The following is a 17,139-nucleotide window of genomic DNA, read 5'->3' as shown; positions in this document are numbered from 1 at the left end:
CCGTTGCTTTACTCTGAAATGAGTGAAGTAAACAACCTGTAACCTACACATCAGATGCAGGATCTCGATCAGTGGTGGTGTATCAAGACTCACCAGAGACCCCTGCCTCCACAGTGAAGGGGGTGGGGGAAAGAGAGGGGGTGGAGGTGGACTCAGTAAACAGCAGGGGTTGAATTTCTTCCTGGTTTCCAACAACTGATGATCTAGATGAGGGGAAATGAGGTTCATGAAAAGCATGTCAACAAACATATGGTTGCACTCCACTGTTTTAGGAAATAAATAACAGACTGAAACACGTGAGAACTGAAAAATACTTTAGTGAATAAGAGCGTTATGAAAAGTCCTCCATCCGAACGTCTAAAATATACAGTTCATAAATATTTGGACATCGACACAATTCTAACATTTTTGGCTCTGAACACCAACATAATCCATTTAAAATTAAATGACCAAGATGTGCTTTAACTGCAGACTGTCAGCTTTAATTTGAGGGTGTTTACATCTAAATCAGATGAAGACTGTAGGAATTACAACAGTTTGCAAATGTGCCTCCCACTTGTTAAGGGACCAAAAGTAATTGGACACAATAATAATCATAAATCAAACTTTCAATTTTTAATATTCGGTGGCAAGTCCTTTGCTGTCAATTACAGCCTGAAGTCTGGAATGCTTAAACATCAGATGCTGGGCTTCATTGCTGTTGGTGCTCTGCCAGACCTCTACTAAAACTGGCTCCAGTTCCTGCTTGTTCTTGGGGCATTTTCCCTTTAGTTTTGTCTTCAGCAAGTGAATTGCAACCTCAATCGGATTCAGCTCAGGTGATTGACTTGGCCATTGCATAAAACTCTACTTCTTAACCCTTCAAAAACTCTGTGGTTGCTTTTACAGTATGCTTTGGGTCAGTCTCCATCAGCACCGTGAAAGCATTTGGATTAATATGAGGTCACTGGTGCGTTCTTTCTTTTTAAGAATGTGCCAGTTTTTTTGGCCATAGCTAATGTTTTTGCTATGTCTCTGATGGGCTTGTTTTGTTTTTCAGCCTAATGATGGCTTGCTTGACTGAGTGAAAGCTCTTTGGATCTCATATTGAGAGTAAACAGCAACAGATTCCAAATGCAAATTGCACACTTGAAATGAACTCTGGACCTGATATCTGCTCATTGCAATTGGGATAATGAGGGAATAACACACATCTGGCCATAAAACAGCTTAGGAGTCAATTGTCCAATTCGTTTTGAACACCTTTACAAGTGAGAGGCACATGTCACAAAAACTGCCTTCTTTCATCTGAGAAATATCGCTAAATTACGTAATATGCTATCCATCTCAGATGCAGAAAAGCTAGTCCATGCTTTTATGACTTCGAGACTGGATTACTGTAATGCTCTATTTGCTGGCTGCCCAGCATCCTCTATTAACAGACTTCAATTAGTACAAAATGCAGCAGCCAGAGTTCTGACCAGGTCTAGAAAATATGATCATATAACCCCAATTTTATCCTCCTTACACTGGCTGCCTGTTAAGTTTCGTATTGAATATTTTAATATTACTTCTCACCTATAAAGCTCTAAATAATCTAGCTCCTGTTTATCAAACCAACCTTCTGTCTCGCTACGAACCAACTCGCTCTTTAAGATCTCAAAATTCAGGGCTTCTGGTAGTACCTAGAATAGCAAAATCAAGTAAAGGAGGTCGAGCCTTCTCTTTATGGCTCCTACACTCTGGAATAGCCTTCCTGAAAACGTCCAAGGCTCAGACACACTCTCCCAGTTCAAAACTAGATTAAAGACCTATCTGTTTAGTAAAGCATACACTCAATGCATCACCTAGCGGGTTCCACACTGGCTTCTGCATCTTGCTTATATACACTATGAACAGCAGCTACGCTAATTATTCTCTTTATTCTCTATTTTCACCTGGGGATACTCATCCCGAGGTCCTCAGATTAGGCGGAGTCACTGATTGGATCCAAGACCAGCGACGTGATGATCCCAAGGATTCCATATCCGGGACAAGGCCATATCCTGAGCTGCTGCTGCGCTGATGGTCGTGGGGAGTGGAGAACATGAGTCTGATTCCAGCGACGCTCCAGGGACAGACGAGTCTTCATTGAGGCCATCTTCCAGCATAAACCACGGCGAATGAAGTTCTGCACAATACTTTTGGCCAGCGGAGAAATTAAAATGGTCGTGCCCAACTGAGTCTGGTTCTCTCAAGGTTTTTTTTCTTCACTCCCATCAGGTGAAGTTTTTTTTCCCTCTCCGCTGTCGCCACTGCCTCGCATGGTTCAGGATTGGTAGAGCTACGCATCGATGAATTTGCTCTTCAGTGTTTGAACTCTCAGTAATGATTAAATCACACTGAACTGAGCTAAACTGAACTGAACTTAAACACTAAAACCTGAACCACACTGTTCCAGTTACTGAACCACACTGTTCCAGTTACTATGACCATTTATGTGAAGCTGCTTTGACACAATCTACATTGTAAAAGCGCTATACAAATAAAGCTGAATTGAATTGAATTGAATTGAACATATGCAAACTGTTGTAATTCCTGCAGTGTTCACCTGACTTGGATGTAAATACCCTCAAAATAAAGCTGACAGTTAAAGCTCATCTTGTTCATAACATTTCTAATCCATTATGGTGGTGTAAAGTCCAAAATGTTAGAATTGTGTCCATGTCCAATTATCTGTGGACCTAACTGTATATTGGCGAATGTGATGAAGATTCTCTTTTTAAAATCTGACAACCACGATTTGTTGACATATTGATAAGCATACTGTTTGTATTTACATTTGCTTCTTTTTAAATATTCAGCTGTAAAAATGTACACCTAAAAATTAAGTTTGTTGTTTGTTTAAACTACTTACTTAAAACGAGCTGAAATAACACAAGAGGTTTTAGGGCACAATTTAGGGTGCTTTCTCATCTAGACTTTTGTTTCGGAACCGGTCTAAACAAACTCTGGAGTGGATCGATTGTAGTAAGAAAGCGATATGATCCGAGCTCGACTATATCACAATGTTTTATGGATATGTAATAGTCCTACAGCTGTATGAAGAGAGGATTGTGAGTAGGGTGGAAAGTAATTCCTGACATCCCAAGTCTCCTGGAAGTTCCGGGAGTCTCCCGCAAATGCAGAGACTTCTGGATGCCTGCAAATGAGTGATAATTTCCGGTAATCGCGCGTCTGCCTCTCGGCCCTCAAATACGTTGCGCACCCTTCTCACCCCTCCCCACTGCATCCCTCCTCACTTTTTGGACACGTGACGCATACCCTGTCAAACACCACTAAACCACTCCCCTGACAGCTGAGCGGGACTCTGCAAAATAAACCATGATACTCTGACCGATGTGAGGAGAGTTTTTTTTACACGTGACTTGTTTTAGCTGTTTTGGTCCGTTTAGAAACTTTGCCGTGTGAAAGCGAACAGCACCAAGAACAAAGAGCAACAATGTAACAATTATAATCCCTGTTTAGGAACAAATGAATTGATTCACAGGTGTGAAAGCACCCTTAATTGTTTTATGTTCGATTACATAAAAGCTAATAAGTTAACTTAATTCATACTTTAAAAGTGAAGCTCTGGAAGAAAATTAGGAGACCCCTTCAAAGTTATTATTGGCTCTTTGGATTTACCATTTTATCCATATACTTTAAATTTACTTTGGATTTATTGAAGGAATGTGTTTTGTGTAAAATGTACAATCAGAATTTCAAAATAAGAATGCTAATTAGAGCATTTCTTTGCAGAACATTATCAATATTTAAATACATGTGTAAAATATGCATAAGAATATCCCCTAACATTTAAGTTTAAAAAATATATATATATTCTGACACATTTTCTGCAAATAAATTCTTTAAATAACATTCTTATTTGATGTTTTTAAGCATTTTATCAGAAGTTTATAAAATAAAAACTTATTTTTGTGTTGATGTAATAAAGTAAAACCCCACGTCTGGTGATGTTTAAGCATTCCAGACTTTAGGCTGTAATTGACTGCAAAGGATTAGCAAACAAGTATTAAAAAGTGAAAGTTTGATTTATGATAATTATTCTGCCCAATTACGTTTGGTCCCTTAACAAGTGGGAGGCACATTTGCTAATTGTTGTAATTGCACTGTTCACCTGATTTGGAAGTAAATACCCCTTAAATTAAAGCTGACAGTCTGCAGTTAAAGCACATCTTGTTCGTTTCACTGCAAATCCATTGTGGTGGTGTATAGAGACAAAAATGTTTGTGTCAACGTCCAAATATTTATGGACCTAACTGAATTTTGGAAAATGTGATTAGGAAGATTCTCTCTTAAAAATCTGACCACTACGATTTGTTTATATATTGATAAGGATACCGTCTGTATTTTCATTCACTTCTTTTTAAATACTTAGCTGTAAAAATGGACACTCAAAAGTTATGTTTGCTGTTTGTTTAAACTACTTATTTGAAATAAGATGAAATAACACAAGTCTTGAGTTTTTTTTTAGGGCACAACTTAATTGTTTTATGTTTGATTAACGTAAAAAACTAACAAATTAACTTAATTCCTTCATGTTGCCCCAATACAAATTGCTTATGTGGCATTTTGACTGTGTTTTTTTTAACTTAGATTTTTTTTGACGTATTCAATAAAGTTCATACTTTAAATGTGAAGCTCTGGAAGAAAATTAGGAGACCCCTTCAAAGTTATTTTTGGCTTTTGGATTTATCAATTTATCCATATACTTTAGATTTAGAGTACATTTGTGTACAATCAATCTTCACAATTTCAAAATAAAAATGTTAATTAGAGCATTTATTTGCAGAACATTTTGAATACATAAATATATTTGTAAAAAATGTCCCCTTAATATTTAAGTTTTAAAAAAAAGTATTTTATCCTGACACATTTTCTGCAAATAAATGCTCTAAATGACATTCGTATTTGATTTTTTTAAGCATCTTAGTTATAAAATAAAAACTTTTTTTTTTTTTTGGTGTTGAAGTAATAAAGTGACCATATGCACACAATAAAACTAATCAGTTCATCAACACGCATCAATAATAATAGTTCAGAAATATGCTAACTTTGCAAAAAACAAGCAGCCACTTCCCTAATTAAACCTTGCACTGCAGTACTGGCCGACGAAACTGAAACACAGCCATTTTGCCATTAGAGATAACAACCAGAGATAATTCATTGATGCTTGTGGGGAAATTTATTGCAAAATTTGTGTCATGTTTTTAATTCACTCCCATCCAGACTCCAAATTTAATTTAAACTCAAGCAAATTCTGCAATAAAAAAAGAAAGTTTGCACAAAATACTTTATTTAAAAGACAACAGCAGTCCTCAAGTTAAAAGTACAAATATTCTGCCCCTGCATAAAACACAAAGACATCCTGAAATATTATTTAAAGCTTAAAAACTTCCTTAAACATATATTATTGTGTTTATTATATTTATATAAATATAATTATTAGTGTACATGTAATCTCTTATGGCTACACTCTCAAAAATGTGTTAGCTGTTTGTTCAAACTACTTATTAAAATGAGTTGAGCGTCACATTTCCTAAAGCTTTGTGGGGACAACTTAATTGTTTCATGTTCAATCCACTTACATTTAACTTAATTCCTTCAAGTTGTCCCTACACAAATCAACTGTATGGCAGTCAACATTATAACAGATGCAAACAAACTCTGCACAGTCTCAGAAATAAAACACATAAACAATTTAAAAATAAATAAATAAGCATGTGCAAAATATAGTGACGTCTTACCTGTTGGAAAAGGGAATAAGTCATCCACGTATGAGAAAGACAACACATAGCAGAGAAGTTGAAAACATAGTCCAAATGTGAAGAGAATCATGCTGCCGGCGTGCGCTCTACCTCCAATAGCACCCAATACTGATATGAAGCAGTCCAGCCCTCCCCTCTCTCTCTCTCTCTCTCACACACACACACACACACACACACTCACACTCACACTCACACTCTCACACACACACACACACACACACACACACACACACACACACACACACACACACACACACACACACACACACACAAGACCCACGCCTTTAGAAGCGAATGCCAGCCAATGTCTGTTACACCTCTCTTCGCGTATTGGCCCTGAGCTAAATATACAGGAGGCAGTCGGTCAGCTGCCCTCTGTAGCCAATATTAGCCTGTTACTACTGCCAGCACTGCCTTTGTTTCCCCTTCCCAAAATGGACAGAGAAAACAAAACAGTGCGAATAGAAATGACATTGAAGTGACTGTGTTTTTTTTGTGACTACTGCTATCCATTTAAGTCATCCAATTAGCTTCAGAGAAGCTACACATTAATGTTTATTCATCAGTGCAATAAATATTGGTGCGCATGCATTCAGTGACAGAATTAGCCTAGTGCGCTGTAGTGGAATATCACAGATGCTTTCCAGAACACCCCTCGTTTATCTCGCCCTCCCTCTTAGTGTTTTCTGCAGGACGTATCGACCACCACTGAACACAATTTATTGGTGCCTTTACTTTCCTGGAGAATTAATGATAGGGCAATTATGAAGAGGGTCGTTTAAAGGCCTGATGGGAGATGCAGTCTGTGAATGCCTCCAATCAGACAGAGTGCAGAACGAAGAGAGAGAGAGACAGAGAGGAGTTTTACTGAGGAATCACATTTTAATTTTAAAACACTTTTACAAGATATAACTTTGAGAAAAAAAAAAGCATCTCATTTATAAAGCATTAGCAAATAGTTAATTCATTATTCGTTGAGCATTACCTCTACATTAATAGACGTCAGTAAGCAGATTATAAATGCAGATGCAAATGCTGAGTCCTAGTCTTAATGATTATGTTTTAATAAGTATTTTTTTATAACTAAATTAAGTATTGTATTATTTATAAACCAGTTATTTAAGAATAGTTGATGCTATTGTAAGATCATTTAGAATGAGTTAATAAATGGTTATTAAACTGTCCAAATTAATATATATGCAGTTTTGTGCAGCACTTTATAATAACTACACACTAAGAATCATTTATGAAGCATTAGCAAATAGTTAATTCATTATTCGTTGAGCATTACCTCTACATTAATAGACGTCAGTAAACAGATTATAAATGCAGATGCAAATGCTGTGTTCTAGACTTAATGATTATGTTTTAATAATTATTGTTTTCATAACTAAATTAAGTATTGCATTATTTACAAACCAGTTATTTAAGAATAGTTGATGCTATTGTAAGATCATTCAGAATGAGTTAATAAATGGTTATTAAACTAATCAAATTCATATTTATATATATATACTATTTATTATTATTATTATTATTATTATTATTATTATTATTATTCAGGCATATACTAAAGGTATATTTGTATTTTAATAAATACTTTATTAACTCAATTTCATGCAGTTTTGTGTAGCACTTTATAATAACTACACACTAAGTATCATTTATGAAGCATTAGCAAATAGTTTATTCATTATTTGTTAAGCATTACCTCTTTATTGATAGATGTTAGTAAGCAGATTATAAATGCAGATGCAAATGCTGTGTTATTGACTTAAAAGTACATTTATAATGTGCTTAATAGTTGTATTTTTACACTTTACTTTTTAATTGCTCATTATTAAATTCAGTATTGCATTATGTGCAAACCATTTGTATTCAAGAGAAGTTGGTGGCTTTTAAAATCACCCAGAATGAGTTAGTAAACATTTAATATTTTATTATTCTGGCGTATAGTAATACTTACTATGTGTGTTAATAAATGCTTTACTAACTCAACTTCATGCAGTTTTGTGACCTAATCTAAAGCGAGGACTGTTTCTGCTTCATGAATCCCTTATAAATGACAATTAAAGGCTCAGCTATGAATCAAAAAGGAAAAAAAAAGGAAAACAAACGACTATATTCATTTCTATTCATTTGAAGATACACAGTTGAAACAGTATCAAATGAAAAAAATAAATCTTTGCAATCTTAACTAAAATAAAATTACAGGACAGTTTGAACATCGCTTAATAACTTTAAAATGTTGTATCATAATATGTTTTAAATATTATATTATTATTTTATCCAATTTTATATAAATGTACTTATTTTTTAATTGTATTTTTAGAAATGCAATATTTATAGGATAGTAAGCCATTAATTTTCATTTATAAGGGATTTTTAAAGCATTAGGTCACCAAACTGTTAACAAAGCATTTATCACCATTATTATATGCCTGAATAATAAAATATATAATTGTTTTACTTACACGTTCTGAATGATCTTAAAATCCACCAACTACTCTTAAATATAATTGGTTTGCAAATGATGCAATACTGAATTTATCAGTGAGCAATTAATGAGTAATAAAGTATGAACAACATACAACTATTAAGCACATTATAAAAAGCATTTGTAGCTGGATTTATAAACTGCTTATTAACTTCTATTATTAAGTTCATGCTTAACAGATAATGAATAAACTATTTGCTATGCTTAAGCGATGATTCATAGTGTGTAGCTATTATCAAGTGTTACACATAAGGCTGCTGTGAGAAAATATATTTTAAAAATAAAATCATTTCCATTACAATAACAATTTACAGAAATAAATGTTTCCTATGCAGATTTCTTAGACTCCCTCGCACAGCGTTCTTATTTTCCAAAGCCAAACTTATAGGGATAATTCACCCAAAAATGAAAATTTACTCAACATTTACTCTCCCTCAAGTGATTCCAAACATTTAATAGTTTCTTTCTTCTAAAGGAGATATTTTGAAGAAAGCTGAAAATCTGTAACCATCGACTATCACAGGAAAAAACATAATATTAAAGACAATGGTTTCCAGCTTATTTAAAAATATCTTCTTTTGTGTTTAACAGAATAAAGAAACTAAAACAAGCTTGGAACAAGTAAAGAATGTGTAAAATATAGTTCTGAGTAAACTGTATCTTTTAGCACCTTTCAAAAACTTTCAAGGAACATTTTCAAACTTTTCCAGCACTTTACAAGATGCTTTTCAGATGCTAGTTGTAATAGTATTCAACATTCTTTTTTTTTTCTTTTTTTGATGACGTTTGGCTCCAAGCTCAACATTGATGAAATGTCATGTTTATTGTGATTAAATGTCATTACACACATCTTAAACATGTCCACTTTCATGTTAAACTAATATTCATTTTTATTTGAATGCATGTTTCTTTCAATGTACCTATTTCAATGGTTAATCAATGCCTATTTAAAGCAATTATAATAAAAGCAGCACAATTGCATTTTCAAGCCGTTTCAAGGAATTCACAAAGCACTTTATTTTAATCCTTGAAATCACAAGAAAACAATTCAAGCATTTTCAAGGATTTCCAGCACCCGTATGAACCCTACTCACACATTTGTCAGTGAAATGGTTGTTTTATTAAGTCTTTTAAAATAGTTCACACCCGGAAACGGGTGAAGATGGTGTGATCTGCCAAGACTAAAGAAGCTCTTTTGCTCTGCAGTAAGGCAGCACAGTAATGATGGGTAAGGCCAGGAAGAGTTCAATTAACCAGAGATTCAGATGAGCTTAAACAGAAGGCCACTGGAAAAAAAAAAAAACACTGACCTCAGATTAGAAGGTTTTATGTACTCATAAAATAATCAAATGTATGTAGTCGTAGCTGTAAAATGTTCCTTAATTGGTCGTTTCTTTTAAAGAAAATACAAATTCAAAACAAATTTTTAACCAACCTCATGTCATTCCAAAATTGTGTTACTGACTTTCTTCTATAAATTAAAAAGAAGTATTTTGAAGAATCTTGATGCTACCATGGGAAACCATGACTCTGATACACAGCCCATCTGTGATTTTTTTTTATCAATTATTTCTCAAGTAGAGAGAATTTTTGTTGTTGTTGTTACAGAAATATGTTTTTTAATATTTTTTTTTAAAAATATAATAGTTTTGATATTTCCAATTACAATTTTGATTTGACTTTGCCACGATGATAGTATACATACTATTTCATTAGTTACTTTGCAAAACAATAGTATTCAGCTTAATTTTAAATGCTTAACTAGTTTAATTAGAGTAACCAAGCAAATCATTGACCAGGATAGCTCTGTAGATATTTGGGTGGATCAATAAAAACACTTTCATAATAATCACACGTAATTTTGATGGTCCATTTGAGTATTAGTAGACTGTCTGCTTAATATTTGTTGATATTGCTCCTTCAACAAACATTTAACTGACTATAAGAAACTTTGCAATATCATGTCATTGCATGTCAACTTACACTAACCCTAGCCCCAACCTTAAACCTAACAGTCTACTTACTATCTAATGAGAATTAGTTGGGGCATGCAGATGCAATGTAACTTAAATTCAACACACAGACCATCAAGATAAAGTGTGACGTGAAAAAATAGTAAACTGTGTGAACAGTGTCTTGGTTTTTACAGTGACATCTTGTGAAATTTCACTGCCTTTGGATTATTGCAGGAAATAAACTTTGTGAATTAAAAATTGTTTACATGTTTTGTTACAGGTTACTTTATTTGTTACATTTACAGTTTTGATTGTCATCATTTTAGAGGCTAAACAAAACAGCAGTAACAACCATTAGGCTTCCATCAACTCATTCAATTCTATTTAGAATCTTTTTTTAAAAAGTTTGAAAGTGGAAATAGTTTGCAGAAATACAACAACAACAAGACTGTAAAAGTGGAATAGTGTGTACAAGGGTTCAAAAACATCGATTCAAAATATATTAACTAATTAAAAATGGTCAAATAGTCAAGAGTGAAAAAATATCTTAAAAATATGTAAATATTTTGAGCTTTATCAGGCATTTAACTATTTAACCCTTTCAAAAAGCCCACTGACTTCTGGGTGACTGAACTTGATTCCAGGTTTCATTAATAATTTTTATAAAACTGCATGAATTGATGTTGTATGAAAGCAATTCTTCAAAAACAAGTTACTTTTATGACACCGGGAATGCAAAGTCATGCGGGTTTGGAATGGCATGAAGGGTGAGAATTACTCTTGTTAACTTTTTACATAAAGATGTTGAATGGAAGTTCACTTCAGGTCCTTAAATGATTCTGTTTTTTAATGACGGTTTCTTTTTATAGGAAATGGTGCCACCTGCAGTAAATCGACCAAATGTAGTGTAAGTAGCATAAAGTCCTCCGTTGAGACATGATGTGATTTCTTCCTCTTCCTTTCAGCTTTTAAAGATTTGAACGCGTCAGCCAAGGAAACTCCTAGAAGATAAAAAAACAAAGCAGAATAGATTTAAACTCAGAATACATCTTGCAGTTCTGATCTTTTTTCCATTAGTTCTGGTTTAAATAATGCCATCCTATCCTAACAACCTTTTACAACTGACTTACTGACTACACATTTGGGTAGTTTGAAAAACAAAATTTTAATATTTATTGTAGTATTGCGAAAATATAAGGCTCACTAAATGTATTGTTTTATTATTATTTTTAAATATATATATATATATATATATATATATATATATATATATATATATATATATATATATATATTTATATTTATATATATATATTTTTTTTTTTTCCCCATTTCAATGAACATCAGGTCAGGACAAGTGTGCTTCCTGAACATTATACCAACATTAAATACCAAAAACATACATGAGTGCTGGCATAATCTTGACATTTACTTTCAAAATCATAAACAATAACATAGTAACATTTTTACTTAAATGTTGAGGTTCTTTTAATATAGATTGCACCTTGTCAATAACAAACTTTATCTTCATCTTCCTCATCACTTCACATATTGTGCACATCTGAAAAGTTTTCATCTGCTATATGCTCAAGAACTTCAAGATCTGTATATTCTGCATATAAAATTGTTTCAGCAATGAATTAGTACATAGATCTAGTTTTTTATATAGAAAGTTAATTACTAGAGATTTAATTAGAGTAACATTCAGAGTTTGAACCCATTGTACATCCAAATAGACAGACATATTTGGAAAAAAAATCCTGATCTAAAGCTTGCAAAAGTTACAAATTTTTTTTAGGCTTGGCCAGGTTCCAAAGTGTTTTAAACATGCTATTATTCAGCCACTCTTAAAAAATAGTCTTGATCCTGCTTCACTTAACAACTACAGGTCTATCTATATCTAAATTGCGTTTCATTTTAAAAGTTTTAGAAAGAATTGTCGCCATGCAGCTGAATACCGTTTTAGAGGCTCATAATATCTTTGATAAATTTTAGTCTGGTTTCCGTAAGCATCACTCCACAGAAACTGCCCTTCTCAGAGTCTCAAATGGTATTTTAATGGCTGCCGATGCAGTAAAATGTTTTGTGCTGGTTTTGCTGGATCTTAGTACAACTTTTGATACTGTCGATTACAGCACTTTAATTAAGAGGCTGCATTCGCTTGTGGGCATTACCGGGTCAGCACTGAGTTGGTTAACCTCCTATCTTGCTGACAGGAGTTTTTCTGTGTCCATAAAACCTCATATGTGAGACTCCGCTCCTCTGTCCTGTGGTGTGCCTCAAGGTTCTGTCTTAGGCCCTCTTCTTTTTAATTTATATATGCTCCCTCTCAGCAAGATTATTAGTAGTTTTAAAGGTATATCTTACCACTGCTGTGCAAATGATGTACAATTATATTGTTCTTTTAGCCCTGACAGGCTAGACAAACTGTCTCTCTTGCAGGATTGTTTAGTCTCCATTAACAAATGGATGGCAGACAATTTTCTGCAACTGCACCCTGATAAAACAGAAATGTTAATTTTTGCTCCAGATAGAATCAACCTAATGATGAGGCAAGTTTTTGGAGGTTTGTAATTTTCAATTTGCAGTGATATTAGAAATCTTGGTGTCATTTTTGATTGAGCTCTGTGTTTTAATAGCCATGTTAAATCTGTTGTTTGTACATGCTTTTTAAACCCAAGGAACTTCGCAAAAATCAGAGATATTGTGTCAAAGGAATAAATGGAGATACTTGTCCATGCCTTCATTTCTTCACGATTGGATTATTGTAATGTTCTGTTCACTTGCCTGAACAAATCCTCTATGGAGCGTTTGCAAGTTGTGCAGAATGCAGCAGCAAGGCTTTACACTACAGGAGGTCACACATTACACTCCTGTGCTTAAGGCACTTCACTGGCTTCCTATAAGTTTAGAGTACATTTTAAGATTCTGGTCTTAATATATATAGAGCTCTGATTGGTCAAGCACCCCCATATATTCAAGATCTTTTACGCAGTCATTCATGTAGCAGGACTCAGAGGTATCTGGCAAAGACCTGTTAGCCATTCCTAGAACTCGTCTTAAGACTAAAGCTGACCGTGCCTTCTGTGTGGTGGCCTCAAGGCTCTGGAACTCTCTCCCGGTAGCACTGAGAACTCTGGGATCAGTTAAACTTTTTAAAAAGCATTTAAAGACACGCCTTTTGGTCAAGCTTTTAATTAACAGTATTAGTGTTTCTGTATTTGGATTTTTAATTAGTTTTAATATGTTTTAACATGTTTTCTTTTGTTTTCAAGTGTTCTTTTAGTTGTTTTCTCTAATTGTAAAGCACTTTGTCACTTAATGTCTGGGAAAGGTGCTATATAAATAACCTTTACTTACTTGGTAAAACTTTACTAAGTGAAATCCATCTTTTTTTACATACAATCTATGAAATAACGTCAAACATATCAATAAATCTGAATAAAAAAAAATTGTGAATGTGGCATACACCTATGTCTGGAGTAAAGTGATGCCATGCTGCTTTTCAGTGTATTGGATTTTTTTTTTTCAAATTACAACATGCCGAGCCTTACTGAACTCACACGATTTCAATATACTATAATATTCTAAGTGAAGCTGCTTTGACACTGTCTACATTGTAAAAGCGCAACAGAAATAAAGGCGAATTGAATTAAATTGAATTACAGATATTTGATTGGATGAAAATCGTCCACTCGCATGGACTGCAGGCTTTAAATTAGATGAAGATGACAGGTCATGTCTATTGTAATGACACAGGGTCCAAGAGGATTAAAAATATCTTCTTTTTTGTTCAACAGATAAAAGAAGTTTAAAAAGATTTGGAAATCTTCAAGGGTAAGTAAATAGTGAGTTAACTATAATTTTTGGGCGAACTCTCCCTTTAAAGAGATTATCCGTTTCTTTTTCAACCTTGAATAAACTCAACTGAAGTGGACCCTGTTTACTTGTGAATGCTTGTGTAACACTAGAAAGTTTCCATTCATTGCTGGGGAAGCCCTTTGACTGACAGAGAGAGTTTCTGTGCTCCAGCTTGCCGTGACAACCAATCCTTCAATACATCTGCGTGAGGTTGCCAAGAAACACCCAGCACAACAAAAAGAGGGCACAACCTTCATTAATGGGGTCTCATAACTGTCAGGAATAGAAAGGTCAGTTATGTTTAAGGTGTGTGTATGTGAGGGGGGGTGGGGGGTTTAAACTAGCGTGAGGATGTTAGCAATGAAACCTATAGTTAGACGCAGATTCCAATCAAGCATGTCAGAAACTCCACAGCACTCTATTTTTAATAATTATGTCTATCATTAGAATTACTATATCAAATAACACACATTCAATGGAGAGCAATCATTCATTTTCTGTTCGGCATTTTCTGTTCGGCATAGTCCCTTTATTAATCAGTGGTCACCACAGTGGAATGAATCGCTAACTTATTCAGCATAAGCTTAACACAGCCCTTCCGGCTACAACCGATCACTGGGAAACACCCATACACTCTCAATCACACACATACACCACGAACAATTTGGCTTACCTAATTCATGTTAAGTACATGTCTGGACTTTTGAGGGAAACCGGGGCCCCCAGAGGAAACCCACGCAACATGAGGAGAACATGCCAACTTCACACAAAAATGCCAACTGACCCAGCCGAGGCTCAAACCCCCGACCTTCTTGCTTTTTTACTTATTTATTTTTTTTACATTTTAGCCAATCGTGTAGCTTTTTGTGGAGTTTTTTTGAGTTGAGTTAACTGTTACCCAATTACTGCACTTGACATAAAAGTTGAGTCAACTCAAAAAGCTCTGCAGAAAGAAAGTTTTGGTCTTGGTGTTCTATGTGCTTGCTGCAGATAAAGTTCAGAGAAGATGCTACTAGTTACAAGTGAGGGTTTTAATGAGGACTACAACAACATTGAATAAGATTAAAAGGACTTGTTTTCAAAGCTGTAATGGCCCATTCACAAGGTGCGTTGGCTTCAAGGCTTCACTTTGAATGGGTGATGTCAAGTGTTGCCGAACTGAATTGTGGGTCTATTGGCGCCACTTCAGGGGTGCTGTTCGAGCATAAATTGGGAATTTCTCAACTTTTAAAGCTCCAACGATAGCGTCAGCCAATAAGATCACTGTTTGTTAATACACCAGCTAAGACAGTAGCCGATTGCTGACTAATTTCATTGGCTGACACTGCTACGACAATCGCATCAGCCCCAACCTCAGACACACCCTGTCAAGTGTTGACACTGAAGCCCCGTGTAAATCAGGTGTAAACCCCACAGCTCCACTGACAGCACAAAATAACACCAATAACAGGCTGGCTGGAATGTGTATTTTAAAAAAAAAAAAAAAAAAAAAAAAAAGTCAATATCATATTGACAAGTCAAAATGGCTTGTTCCAAAGAGCCAACCCCGCAACCATACGGGACTAAGGCCAAAGAAGAAGAATCACATTAAAAGAATTGCTGCCATGCAATGCAATTTGTTTTATTATTATTATTATTATTATTAATAAAATAACATGACATTTGCCATTGAATACTAGTAAACAAGTCTTTCAATTTGATGTTATAAAATCAACATTATAATGGTACAGGAATTATCTTTGTAAAATGTATCTTATTATACAGTCAAACCTGATCTTGGGCTTATGTGTGTTTGTTTGATTGGATTTGTTCTCCATCTTAGTTATTAGTTTAATTATAGACTAACTCAGTAGTTTTCAGCTGGTTTGGCCATGGACCCACATAATTCCAGTCATCAAGGTATGTTTTCCCATTTATATATATATATATATATATATATATATATATATATATATATATATATATATATATATATATATATATATATATATATATATATATATATTTATATATATATATATATATATATATATATATATATATATATATATATATATATATATATATATATAGCTCAGTGAAATGTTCTTTGATCAGTTATATATAACCTGTTCATCAATTGGTTTTAGTTGTTTACCTGATTTATAAAACAGTTCGAAGACATAATTATGTATATAAAAATGAAAATCTAACACAGAAAATCTCAAAAAACCTTCTGTATGAGGAACTACTTTCTTCCGCCATTCACTCACATCTACAGCTGGTCAGATTAGCGGAAACTCTTGCTAATTCACCAACGTCACTTTAGAGCTGGTATTTGAATGATTCTCTAGTATCTCTAGCATCCAAAGTGATGACAAAACGTTAGATTTTGCTCACATTTTAGGATTATAAGTCTGAACGGCATGAAATGCCATCAGTCTACAGAAATTTCCCAGAATTTCTCTATTCAAATCAGGAGATCACAATAATTAACCCTAAAAAAGCCAAAGCAAAGCAAACACTACTAGATTACTATGGCATAAATACATTTACATTATACTCTAACAGACATAACTTTAATATACATCCATGTATTTGCATTACCTGTTGTTTGCGGTCTGAAGTTGGGTCAATAAGTACATTGAGAAGGCTGGGCATCTGTGTGTTCTTCAGACTGTCTTGTAGTGCGGTGCGCAGTTCCTCCACTGTACGAACCAGATACCCATGACCACCAAATGCGCTCATTACCTGCTCGTACCGAGCCTCAGGCAATAGGGTCACCGGAGGAGCTCTAAAACATACATACACATCAGTCTTTGTTAGTACATTTCACAAGGCAAAAAAAGTGACTTCAAAAATGTTTTTGTAAAACAGTTCCGTTGTGTTAAACATGCATTATATACTTACAGTATATTTTCTTGTCTGCTTGTGTAATGTACTATATTTGATATATGTAAACATATAGCCACACTTTACTACAAGGTGTCAATGGTTAACGTTAATGTATTTACTAACATGAACAATAATTCAATTTTAAATATAATTACTATATACA

At 34.2% G+C, this 17,139-nt stretch overlaps 2 protein-coding genes across 4 annotated transcripts in view; both read right to left on the bottom strand.

Moving 5' to 3' along the window:
* Positions 1–5,904, bottom strand: part of colq (collagen-like tail subunit (single strand of homotrimer) of asymmetric acetylcholinesterase) — a 36,382-nt gene extending 30,478 nt beyond the window's left edge. For both annotated transcript variants that reach the window (XM_087286903.1, XM_087286904.1), the window contains exons 1-2: positions 5,769–5,904; positions 94–203 (exon numbers count right to left, since the gene is read on the bottom strand). In XM_087286903.1, the coding sequence (XP_087143029.1) occupies positions 94–203; positions 5,769–5,859 (201 nt within the window). In that variant the 5' untranslated portion in view covers positions 5,860–5,904. The remainder of the gene's footprint in view (positions 1–93; positions 204–5,768) is intronic.
* A 3,186-nt stretch (positions 5,905–9,090) lies between these two features.
* The window catches only part of hacl1 (2-hydroxyacyl-CoA lyase 1), a 46,569-nt gene continuing 38,520 nt past the window's right edge, over positions 9,091–17,139 (bottom strand). Inside the window, exons 10-11 of one of the 2 annotated variants that reach the window (XM_087285537.1) lie at positions 16,689–16,875; positions 9,091–11,242 (exon numbers count right to left, since the gene is read on the bottom strand). In XM_087285537.1, the coding sequence (XP_087141663.1) occupies positions 11,210–11,242; positions 16,689–16,875 (220 nt within the window). In that variant the 3' untranslated portion in view covers positions 9,091–11,209. 2 annotated transcript variants of the gene reach the window in all.

This window comes from Danio rerio, chromosome 16, assembly GCF_052040795.2.
Source record: "Danio rerio strain M-AB ecotype USA chromosome 16, GRCz13ab, whole genome shotgun sequence".
In the NCBI taxonomy this organism is placed as follows: Eukaryota; Metazoa; Chordata; class Actinopteri; order Cypriniformes; family Danionidae; genus Danio; species Danio rerio.
The sequence above is the reverse complement of the archived record's forward strand: the minus strand, read 5'-3'. Positions and strand labels throughout refer to the sequence as shown.